This window comes from Sus scrofa, chromosome 7 (assembly GCF_054392235.1).
Source record: "Sus scrofa isolate SSC_HxYL_T2T_F1_AM1 chromosome 7, Sscrofa_HxYL_maternal_Yorkshire_Landrace_v2.0, whole genome shotgun sequence".
Taxonomy (NCBI): domain Eukaryota; kingdom Metazoa; phylum Chordata; class Mammalia; order Artiodactyla; family Suidae; genus Sus; species Sus scrofa.
Window position 1 is genome coordinate 1,622,648 of NC_139389.1, and position 12,171 is coordinate 1,634,818.

The 12,171-nt window shown below is 53.6% G+C and overlaps 1 protein-coding gene across 25 annotated transcripts in view; it reads right to left on the bottom strand.

The window, feature by feature from the left end:
• Positions 1 to 12,171, bottom strand: part of MYLK4 (myosin light chain kinase family member 4) — an 89,937-nt gene that overhangs the window by 23,589 nt on the left and 54,177 nt on the right. For 16 of the 25 annotated variants that reach the window (XM_084967220.1, XM_084967208.1, XM_084967204.1 and 13 more), the window contains one exon: positions 1,161 to 1,236. Coding sequence is in view for 18 of the 25 variants with exons in the window: in XM_084967208.1 (XP_084823334.1) it covers positions 1,161 to 1,236 (76 nt within the window). In the remaining 7 variants the exon portion in view is untranslated. Of the gene's footprint in view, positions 1 to 458; positions 895 to 1,160; positions 1,237 to 12,171 lie in introns of all 25 variants that reach the window. The other 9 variants (XM_084967200.1, XM_021100110.2, XM_084967201.1 and 6 more) reach the window with 1 other exon arrangement.

Sequence of the window (12,171 nt, forward strand, 5' to 3'; positions counted from 1 at the left end):
TGTGACCACTGCTCAGTTCTTGATCTGAGGAAGAATGAGCTCGAGATTGCTAAAAAGACCATTTTACTTGATCTTTAAAAAGGACCGGATGGGCGTTCCCTGGTGGTGAGTTAAGATTCAGCACGTTCACCACTGTGGCCCGGGTTCAATTTCTGGTCTAGGACCAACACCCCAGATCAAGCCACTGCACGGTGCGGCCGAAACCCCACTGGACGTGGGCTCCTAATAGTCGTTATCTCTGTCTGTCACTTGGCGGGAGATTCAGAAAACACTCAAATGCCCGAAAGCATCACAGGCAAGAAGAAGAATGGATGGCAAGAAAACTCGGCCAAGAACGGTCCACGTGGCTTCTACACCACCGCTTTAAAGCTCGCTTCAGGTGTCTTTTGGCTTGGGCTTCAGCTGAAGGGCACAGAGAGCTACAGGGAACTCCGCTGCGGACGGCGCTGTGACCCTACCTGTCACCGACGTGCTCGCCTTCGGTCCGATCAGCGCACTGCTCGTCACCTGAACGCTGGTCCGGCTCCGGCTCACCTGGAGTCTCGGACCTGCCCTGGGCCCGAGCTTCCCCGCCGCCAGGCTCCTCCTCAGAGCGACGCTCTTCGTGCCGCCCTTCGCGGGCCGGACGCGGGGTTCGGTCCGCACGGCCCTGCGCCTCTCCCTCCCCGGCACTCGGTCCCTCTGGGAGCAAGACGTCCCTTCCGTCTGCACGTCGTCTGAACTCTGCAGGCGTCCCTGGAGCGAGGTCTTGGACTCCGTCGTGGGGTCCTTCGGGAGGAGGGGCGGCAGACCCCCTCTGAGCCGCAGAGGCGGGGGTCTTCTCGGCAGGTGGCTTGTCGCATTCGTTACCCGTTTCCGTCTCAGGGGAGGGCTGGCTCTTCTGGGAAGGTCTCTCTAAAAGCCACCACAGGACACACGGTGGTTTAGCCACGGAGGCACACGACCAGTGTCATTTTGGCTTCACGGACCGGCATCTCTATTCAGGTGTCTCTTTGCGGGAAAGCAACGTGGGAATGAGCGCGGCCACTGGACGGACCGTGGGCCCCAAAGACCTCCTAGTCCACAAGGAGTGAGACTCAGACCAGTCAAATACAGACAGTCACACGGCCTCCCCCCAGGCTGGCTTCATGAGCCCACACCTGCCTCGGAAAAGGGGTTACCTGAAGGGGGCGCTGTCCTCTTGTCTTCGGCAGGTGCTGTTTCCAGGCCGGGGTGTGACCACGCGTCCTCCTTCGCCTGTGGACACACGATTGGTCATGAGTGATCGAAGCCACACGCCCTGTCAGGGTCTCTCGACCTCAGCACTTCTGACCCCTGGGGCTGGACAGTCCTGCGGGATGGCGCCAAGAAGGCCTGGGGCCTCTGCCCACCAGCCCACTGCAGTAGCCTCCCTCCCGGGTGTAACACCCAAAACTGCCTCCAGAAACTGGTATCTGACTCCCGTGGGCAAACTCACCCCAGAAGGAGAACTACTTTGCTACACAGTTCACAGAAAAATGCCAAACTCATCGCTGAGAGGGCAGAACAGTGTGCGTTAACGAAGGCCTGCAGAGGCTAGCATATCTGAAAGCAGATGAACCAGCTTTTCTTTCTTCTTTTTTTCTTTTTGCTTTTTCTTTTTTGTTTCGTTTTGTTTTGTTTTGCTTTGTAGGACCGCACCCGACACACATGGAAGTTCCCAGGCTAGGGACTGAATTGGAGCTACATCTGCTGGCCTACGGCACAGCCACAGCAACATAGGATCCAAGCCGAGTCTGCAGTCTACACCACAGCTCACAGCAACGCCCGGATTCCCGACCCACTGAGCGAGGCCAGGGATGGAACCCACATCCTCATGGATATTAGTGGGATTTGTTTCTGCTGAGCCACGACGGGAACTCCTGACCTCGCTATTTTAAAAGAAATTTTACAAAACTCCAGCATTGTTTGCCAAAGAAGGCCCATCCTCAGGAATAGATTAAAGGATGTTGATAACGTATACGTCACCCTTGACCTCTGTTTATATTGTCTTGATATCGTTCACATATAAACCAAATAAAAAGGAGAGGCTATCTGTGAATGGGTTTTATAAACCAGAGAGTAGGAGCCCAAAGAAAGCTTTCATAAAAGGAGCTCTCACATGGCTTAGAACAGATGGCCCTGCTCCTAAGAAGATAAACATTTTCCTCACAGCCTGGCTTCTCTGAATTAGCTTAGCAAACCCTTCTGAAATACCACATCAAAGGTAAACATTAGCCCAATCCACCAAATTATCACAAATTCTGAAGTTATGCATATTATAAATCAAAGAAATTGTATGGAAGTCCGAAGAATCAGTCGTTTGTTCTTTGGAAAGAGAGCAAAATTTGCCTGAGGGTGACTTGCGAGCATGAAGCTCCCCAAAGCGCAGCTCAGAGACGGCGGGACACTCTGGGACCACACTTTTAAACAATCCGAAGGGCAGCCCAGTAGGTTCAGAGCATTTCCATTTTTCAGATAAAGACCTCCAAACACAGAGGCATGTTTAGTAAATCTGGAAAACCAAAGTTAGAGATTAGAGCCATGGAGTTCGTAACTTTCTCTTTTAAGTGAAAGGGCAGGAAAACGTCCCTTGGCTTCCCTCCTCTACGCTTGCACAGCCTCAGCACACACCCCACCCAGGACAGCAGGCAACACTTCCTCAATCCTTTTTTCTCATCAATTTCCCACCAGATCGTAGGCCTCAAATGGGCAAAAAGACTGACTAATCTTTGAATCCCTGGCACTTAGCCAAGAGACTGATGGTGCTGGTGATGATGGTGGCAGGGCTGGTGATGGTGGCGGTGGTGGTGATGGTGGTGACAATGATGGTGGTGGTGGTGATAACGGTGACAGTGATGGTGGTGGTGGTGATGATGGTATTGGTGGTGAAGATGGTGGTGGTGATGACGATGATGGTGGTGGTGACGATGGTGGTGGTGGTAATGGTATTGGTGATGGTGGTGGTGGTGATGGTAATGATGGTATTGGTGGTGGTGGTGAGGATGATGGACGTGATGGCAGTGAGGATGGTGACGATGGTGATGATGGTGGTGGTGATGATGGTATTGGTGGTGATGGTGGTGGTGGTGGTGAGGATGTTGAGGATGGTGATGGTGGTGGTGATGTGGTGGTGATGATGGTGGTGACGGTGATGGTGGTGACGGTGGTGGTGGTGGTGGTGGTGATGATGGTATTGGTGGTGATGGTGGTGGTGACGGTGATGGTGGTGACGGTGGTGGTGGTGGTGATAATGGTATTGGTGGTGGTGGTGGTGATGATGACAATGATGGTGGTGGTGGTGATAACGGTGACAATGATGGTGGTGGTGATGATGGTATTGGTGGTGAAGATGGTGGTGGTGATGATGGTATTGGTGATGATGGTGGTGACGGTGATGGTGGTGGTGGTGGTGATAATGGTATTGGTGGTGACGGTGGTGGTGGTGGTGCTGATGGCTAATACATACTGAGTAATGACTACACATCAGGCACATTTCTAAGCACATCACATTGGTAGCCAAGTTGTTCCTCATGGCAACTCTTTGGGATCGATATGCTCAGCCCTATTTTATAATTAAGTTGGGCAATTTCACAGTTATATAATTCAGAAATGGTATAACCAGGATTCTAACTCAGTTGTCCGCTTCAGTCTGTGCTACTGAGCTATACAGTCACTATGAAAGGGAAATAGAAGATTATAGGCAAGGTATATTATATATATATATTTTTTGCTATTTTAGGGCCGCACCCATGGCATATGGAGGTTCCCAGGCCTATGCCACAGCCACAGCAACACGGGATACTAGCCACGTCTGCGACCTACACCACAGCTCACGGCAACACCGGATCCCCAACCCACTGAGTGAGGCCAGGGATCGAACCCACGTCCTCATGGATCTAGTTGGATTCACTAACTGCTGAGCCATGAAGGAAACTCCTATCATTAATATTGATTGAACAGCTACCATGTAGCCAGCACCACAGGAGACAAGAAAAAGGATTAAAAGAGAAGGGTGTAAAATGAAAACAAATTAGCAAAGAAATAAATATTTCTTCGTCAAAAGGGTGGAATTAAGATGGAAGAGAGAGAGAATTACATTCCAATTTTGAAAATGAGTCAAATAAGATAGTTTAACAAAGTTACAGCTTTGTCTTTCAATGCTTCTCTTTTGAAGTGAACCCCCTGGTTGACAGGAGGGCCGGGTTTCTATTCAGGACTGTGAGCACCCATGATGGTAAAAGCGCAGGACTTCGCAATGAAAACCCGCAGGTGTCAGTCGAATTCTACGTGAAACGGAGAATTTGGTTGTCAGGCTCCGTGCTGCTCTGACCCCAGCCTTTTGCCCCTGGGGGGCTGGGGGGTCTCGGTGTCAGTTGGGGCCCACCCACGGGTCGTGCCGCCCTCCTCTGGGCGCAGGTCTGAGGAATATAAGACACTGGTTTCTAGGGTGGGCTCTCCCTTCCATCACGCCTCGGCGCTGTGTTACCCCTGAACCACTGCGCGGTCTCGCCCTGCCGGCCCCGCTGCCATCTCCCGTCGCCCTGTGTGATGCTGACACCTAGAGGCACTGCCCGCCCCGCTGCCATCTCCCCTTGCCCTGTGGAATGCTGACACCTAGAGGCACTGCCTGCCCCGCTGCCATCTCCCGTCGCCCTGTGTGATGCTGACACCTAGAGGCACTGCGAGCCGCGGGCTCCGGAGAGCACGGATGCTTTTCTCCTTTTCCTGTTTCTGGACGGCAGCCCCAGCATGAAGACCTCACCCGTTTCCGAGCCACGTGGAGAATGTGCTGAAACGGGAAGGGCTGGCGGTAGACACGTCCCCTTTGTTTTCCCGAAACAAACATATTCTCTTCTGATCAAGGAGGACAATGGGTGCCGGTCCCCACGCCGCCCCCGGAAGGATCAGATCACCCTCTGCTGAGGGGTAAACAGCGTGTCTGACGCTGGGTTCCTTGGCTGGATTCACACCATGGCCCAGACGAGCCTGACGTTTAGCCGGCTGAGAGCGCGTGGCCAGAGGCTGGGTCCCGAGCAGGGCTGTGCAGACCCAGGGTTAAGGGAGAGGCCGGCTCTGCGTCCGTCCTGCCACCCTCGGCGACCAGGCTGTGGACAGAACTACAGACTAGTGAAAACAAGCGCTCCCTCGCCTCTTCCATCTTCCATTCCAAGATGTAGCAACTGCCTCTGTCCATCTCAAAAGGACCTGTTCGAATTAACCTGGAACCAATTAAGGCTCTTCTCCTAAAGCGCCGGTCACATGGGTACCTGACCCTGCAGGTTCCATCTTCCCTCATCAGCGGCCGCCGGTGGGCGTAGCAGAGACGTCCTACGGCCGACTCTCATTTTCTCACTTCTTCCCCACCGCCACCTCCCCCTCGTCCCCAAACAGAACACGCTCAGCCCTCTGACTCGCAACTGCTCTCTTTTCCCCCAAGTTGCCACAATGCGCCTGCCCTGCAGCCCCTGGCTGCCCCGCTGCCCACCTGCCCAGACTCTCCTTTGCTCTAACCCAGGTGGGGTGGCAGTGGCTGGGAACTCCAGGTGCCTGGTGCCAGCCCTGAGGACACTGACCAAACTGCCTTGGGGCAGGGGGGCATGGACGCTGAATTTTTGAACCCCGCTCCCACCCCCAATCTGACTGTAGGGTTTAGGAGCCAGGTTTCTGTGGTTTTTTTGGTTCTTCTTGAGTTCTTACCACCCAGGCTGCGCTGCTCAGCACAGCGTGAGGCAGTAAAACGCTGGCCAGGCCGCGTTTCTCCTGATCCCGCCGCCTCCCACCCGCGTCCAGGGTCTTTGATCCTCCCCAGCGTGGCTCACGCAGCAAACGGCGCCCCCCCCAACCACCCAGGGCCCCCGGGGAAAGGAGCCACGGCGCTCCGCCCTGGGGGCCACCCTCCCCAAGTGACCTGGGGCGTCCAAGGGGGGAGCCAAGAGAAAGCCGGCTTTGCCAGCCCCGCCTCTGCCCTCTGCCTGAGGCCGTGCTTCCTGGTCAAGATGTAGCAACTGCCAGTGTCGTCGCTCCTCCCCCAAAGTGACTCAGGCTGAAGTGGGGTGACACCACCTCCCAGGGCGGAGGGCTGCTGACGGACTTCACACAAAAGGACATCTGAAAACCCGGGTCATGTCGCGTCCCTGCCTTCTGGGGATCTGTCTCCACACACATCTGAGTTCTTTGGACATGTGGCAAGGTCACTGAGGAGCAGTGGCCACTCTGTGTGTGTGCGTGTGCGTGTGTGTGTGAGACAGAGAGAGAGAATGTGTGCGTGTGCGTGTGCGTGTGTGTGTGTGTGTGTGTGTGTGAGAGAGAGAGAGGAGAACCAGCTCACAGGCAGGTATAAATGGGATTAGGGCTCCTTAAGGTTCATTTGATTAAAGATGAGTCTTAGTAAAATTCCTCTTTTATACACAAGACCCGACCTTGGAATGTTTTCACATGAAGCTTACAACGCTTTTTCATCACCTAATAAAACCCTTTGATTTCTCCCGGCCGCAGACAGTTTTATAAGGACTCACTTCACGTGATGTTCTCAGTACGCTTTTTCATTTTATTTCAGGTTCGCTTTTTCACCCCATCGCCTGTCTCCTGCTCTGAGTAAGCCGTCGGCGGCTCAGCTCAGCCCCTCTGCGGGCGGCTCACAGAGGTGGCATGCTGCCTGGGCTCACAGAGCTCCCGGCGCTCCCCAAGGGAGGCCACGTGTGGTCCCTCCGCTGCAAAGGGAAGATCAGAGATCTGAGCTTAGATTCACTGAGCAAAATACATAACCTCCTATGGTTTGTCTTTCTGTGTCTTCCCCAGGGCAGCAAGTGATGCAGGCAAAGCTTTCAAAAAACTGTATGGAGGTTTCTCAGAAAACTAAATGCCATGTGAACTACCATGTGATCCAGCAATCCCACTCCTGGGCATCTATCTGGAAGAAACTATAATTCGAAAAGATACACGCACCCCTCTGTTCACTGCAGCACTATTCACAATAGCTGAGACACGGAAGCAAACTAAATGTCCATCAACTGATGAATGGATTAAGAAGATGTGGTACATATATGCAAGGGAATACTACTCAGCCATAAAAAAGAATAAAATAATGCCATCTGCAGCAACATGGATGCACCTAGATTCTCATACTAAGTGAAGTAAGTCAAACAGAGAATGACAAAGAGCATATGGTATCAGTTCTATGTGGAATCTAAAATATGGCACAGAAGAACCCGTGTACAGAACAGAGACAGACTCACAGACATTGAAAACAGACTTGGTGCCAAGGAGGAAGGCAGAGTCCAGCACGTGTGGAACATGAGTGATCCTGCCAGAATGTCCAGAGTCTTGACACCGACCCGGGAGTCCTGGCAGGGACTCAGAAGACAATGCCAGCCTGGACATCCCATGCCCAGAACTGTCTGCTGACCTCTGGGGGCCCTGCAGGGGCCTCAACACAAGCCTCGGAGAAGAGCAGCATCGAGGTGTGGCGACTCTGCCAGGCTGAGTGTCTATGTCCCTGAAGATGCATGTGTCGGGAAGCCCAGCTCGCAGAATGACGGGGTTTGGAGGCGGGGCCTCTGGGGGGTGACCAGGTTTAGACGAGGTCACGAGGCTGGGGTTCCTCCGTGAAGTTAGTGTTTTTGGAGACGAGGAAGGCTTCAGGGTCTTCCGGTCTCGCGGCCACGTGAGGGCACGGGGACAAGGCGGCCGTCTGCCAGCCCCACAGAGGGCCCCTCGGAACCAGACCGTGCCGGGCTCTGACCTGGGACCTCCAGCCTCTAGAACCGTGAGAAACAAACGGCTGTTGTTTAAGCCATCCAGTCTACGGTATTTTGTTAGGACAGCGACAGTGAAAACTGTGCCAACAAAAACTCTAGAGAATTAGGCGTCTGTTCTGATCGGCCCCAACATGCAAAGACTAGAGTCAGGGTTATTTACGCAAGTGGTACAACTTGGTTGCTATAAAGCTGACTATCGACTTTAAAAGGAACACAAGGAATTCCATTTAGCCCAGTTCTCACACAACAAAAGTTCAGAAGCACACAGGTGGTACCCAGCCTTGGACGCCATCTGGTTTTCTGTGCTTTGGCTCCTCAGGGGTGCCGCACCCCAGTTTATGGAGAACACACGTGCCTCCCTGCACTCCTGGTGTTTCATTGCCTTGTCTTTCGTTTCACCGTGAACACGCAGGAAAATACGCAGCAGGCGCTATAAAATAGGGAAGTACCTCCACGCTGGTCGCTAGAAGGAGGATGTCCTGAGACCCCCCAACTTCCGGCCTGGCCCACCTGCCTCAGGACCTGCCTAAGCCCCAGTAACTCGAGAGCTGGTGACTGGCTGGGGGGACCTCGAGGCCACTGCCCCGATGCAGTCCCTTCCAGTAAGCGAGTGACTGTGGCCTCCCACTTAGCAAATGCAGTACAGGGTTGGATCAGGGACCAAGTGTGAATGTTCCAGGCCTCACGAGGAGGCTCCTGGCTGTGCAATTTTCATTATTTGAATAAAAGCTCTCCCGTTTGCTAGCTCTTCCAGCAGTTATCGGTGGGACACTGGAAGCATGCCTTGACAGTCAAGGGGAGAGCAGTGGGGGTTCACTGCAAAGGTGGGGCGGGGGGTCCTCCAGCCACACCTCTGCTGCCCACACCCTTGGGGCAGCGGTTCTAAAATGTATGAAGCTCCTGCCCGCAGAGAGGCTGGGCTAGAGCCCGGGAACATTCTCCACAAACTCTGGAAGTGATTCTGATGTAAGGGGGCCAGGACCCAGCTTCGAGAAAACTCCTCATTATTTGAGACGGTGCTCAAGAAGTCCCCCACCCCGACGTCTTCCTTGAAGCGCCCCCTCCACGCTCCCCCTCACGGAATGAGGAGACCGTTCTTCCACGTGTGGGCTGGCATCTCTCATGCGTTTAGCAGAGCGACTCTGCCCAGGCAGCTCGTGTCTTTAGCCTCTAACTCCGTGCCGGACTGATTTACTCCCTAGGACGTGGAGGAGGGGGGCAAGGGGGGTGCTGACGCCGGGCGGGGTTCACGGAGCCTCTCGAGCACCGGTGCGAGGGTTTCCTTAAGCGATGACCCGGCACAGCTTCACTGCGCTCCAGGCAACGCCAGGCTTTGAGGTCCAGCCCCCAGGCTGGCGAGGCACCTGCAAGTCCCCACTTTCACGATGACCACGGATGAAGGAAACGAGAAGAGGGTGGAGTCGGGAATCGTCGCGGCCCCGTTTTACTGCATTATGATTATGAAACTTAAATTTGCCAGAGGCAGGGCGAGCAGCAAGGACTCCCTCTGAAACGCCTGATTAGTTTGTCCTCACCTCGCTCAACACTGAAACAGGTGCTGAATCGATGCCTCTGCGGTTCGCTGCCAACACCCTTTGCTGGATCTGTAGCGGGACTATGTGGCCGGCTATGCATCACAGGCCTGCGCCAGGGACCCTGCAGCTCCCAAAGTCCCGGACGCCACAGAATCGAGAGTGAAACTTGGCCCAATTGAAGAGCCCGCCCCGAATCTTCACCTGTGGGCGAGAAACCACTTCCTGGGGGCTTTTCCAACTCCCTTCCTCCTGGAGTCTCTCTTTCCCTGAGACAAAGGAGTGACCAGATGCCTAGGTGGACACGTTTCAGGGAAGAGCAGAGACGGCGGCATGCTCGTTAGTTTGGCTGTGCTGTCTGTTTTCCATTTCTCGGTCTCACTGCGATGCACCTGGCGTCGCCCCACTGCATCAGGCCCTGTCAACACGGAGGGGTTCTCTTGGGAACCTATCACCAGTTCCCCATCTGTCCCTCCCCCCAAGGGGACGGGAGTGTGATGGCAGAGCCCCGTTTCTGGGGACAGGCTTGTAGACAGGCCTCTGCTCCTGTCTCAGGCAGCCACAGCGGGAGCCCGTCCTCACGCTTCAGTGGGAGCTTCATTTGCAAGTCAAATGAGAAGAACACTCTCTTACTGGCCAGAGGTGGCTCTGCCCACAGAGCAGCGGGAAAGGGAGTGAGTTTTCATTGCAGATCAGCTCTCTACTTTCCACGTGGGCCGAAGGCAGAACACAGAGAAATGTGATAAATCACCTTAGCCAAACGTCACAGGGTTAAAGAAAGTGAGATAACAAAAGGAGCTTGCTTCGCAGTCTGGTGGGTTAGACACACAACTCTTTTGTACTTCCAACCACACAATTTACCCAAACAGAGCACAGCACTTTTTTTTCTTCTTTTTATGGCCACACCCACAGCGTATGGAAGCTACCAGAGCTGCAGCTGCCAGCCTACACCACAGCCATGGCACCGCAGGATCCAAGCCACATCTGTGACCTACACCACAGCTCACAGCAGCAACGCTGGATCCTTAACCCACTGATCAAAGCCAAGGATCCAACCCACATCCTCAGGGACACTCTGTCGGGTTTGTTACTGCTGAGCCGCAACGGGAACTCTAGAAAAGAGTATTTTAAGGGGTCAAAATAAGAAAAAAATGGAAAACTTGCGACATCATAAAATCCGCTTCGAATTTGAAGAAACTGAAGAGCATGTAGCCCAATCGGCTCAAGTGAAGAGAAGCAAATGAGATCGTTCCCAACTTCAGCCAATTGTAGGACGTGTTAACACTGTTTGAAGCATTTCCGCCGGAAGCGACAGCTCTCGGTACCACCGGTGATCTTGCCCACAACGCTTCATCCCTGAAAAGGTTAACAGGGCCTCGTGGAAGCCAGCCTCTGTCCCGGCCCCTCTCACTCAACACCCACCCACCACAGTGCATGCTCCCAATGTTGATTCTCTCCATCCCGCGTGATGCCACACACGAGTTTTCTATGACGTTGGGAAGAAGGAGGCAGCTGCAGAGTAATTTACGTTAGGAACGGGCATGAGCATGAATCTATGCTGTGGTATCGGCTTGCCAGACTGAGAAGGACAGAGTTAAGTAAGCTTTAAAGTGGCTATTTTTTTTAGTTCCCCTCGTGGCTCAACAGGTTAAGAAGCTGATTAGTATCCACCAGGACGCGGGGGTCGATCCCTGGCCTTGCTCAGTGGGTTAAGGATCCAGCAGTGCTGCCGTGAGCTGGGGTGTAGGTCACAGACATGGGGCTTGGATCCCGCGTGGCGGGGGCTGTGGTGCAGGTCGGCAGCTGCAGCTCTGATGCAACCCATAGCCTGGGAGCTTCCATATGCCACAGGTGCGGCCCTAAAAGAAAAGAAAAAAATGGGGGGGGGTGATTTTTGGAGTTCCATGGTGGTTCATCCGGTTAAGGACCTGGCATTGTCACTGCTGTGGTCAGGGTTTGACAAAGTCAACTAAACAAATAAATGAAGTTACTATTTTTGTTTGGAGGAAAGTCCTCTCAAATAAGACAGAACAATGGACAGGATTCAGGACACTCTGTTAGCACCTGCCGTGAGTATGTGAAGGGGGTCTCTAGGTTGGGGCCAGCGTGCCTCCCTCGGCTTTGGGGTCCCACTGGGCATGCTCCCTGGGCCACAGGAAGCAGACTCCAGCGTGCCAGGTGTTTCGCTAGGAAGCAAAAACGATGCCTGCTTGCTCGTCTGCCGTGCCGGAGACCGCTTGCTAGACTGTGTGCCCGCCCAGAAGAGCAGGAAGTAAACAGGTGGCCTCCGGTGAGGTGACCTCGGGCCTCGGCCGCAGAACCGCATGAGCGCAGAGGCCAAGGTCAGACACGGGTGTTCCGAGAACAGAATTCAAGTCTGTGTTCGGTTAGGAACCCCGTAGAAAAGCGTGCCCCTCAGTGCAGCTGTGCCCCTCGAAGCAATCACGACCCCTTTCTTTGCGATCTCGGCGGCGGCAGCGGTAGGTGCAAACCAGGAGCAGAGAGCCGTGGGACGCACCGGGCAGCCCCGTGTGCTCTTCCGCTGTCCCCAGAGAGGGGCTGCATGCTTCGCCCTGCCCGCTAGGCTGTTTCATCAAATTCCAGAAAATACATCCAAGCTGTGAAAGGAGAACTGCTAAGAGAAACAAAAAAAACTGAAGTAACTTTTTCCAGCGATTCTGGTCATATCTCATTATTTTCACGTATTAACATTCAGGCAATCGTCTAAATATACTTGAATTTCACATTTAATGAGATCAATTCAATTTGGCCTTTAACAATCCCTGTAAAATTTTTCATTTTGATTGAATTCAGCTCGGAGCCATGTATTTTTCAGACTGACCTCACCATTGGTGGAGCACGTTTACACAAATGTGTAACTT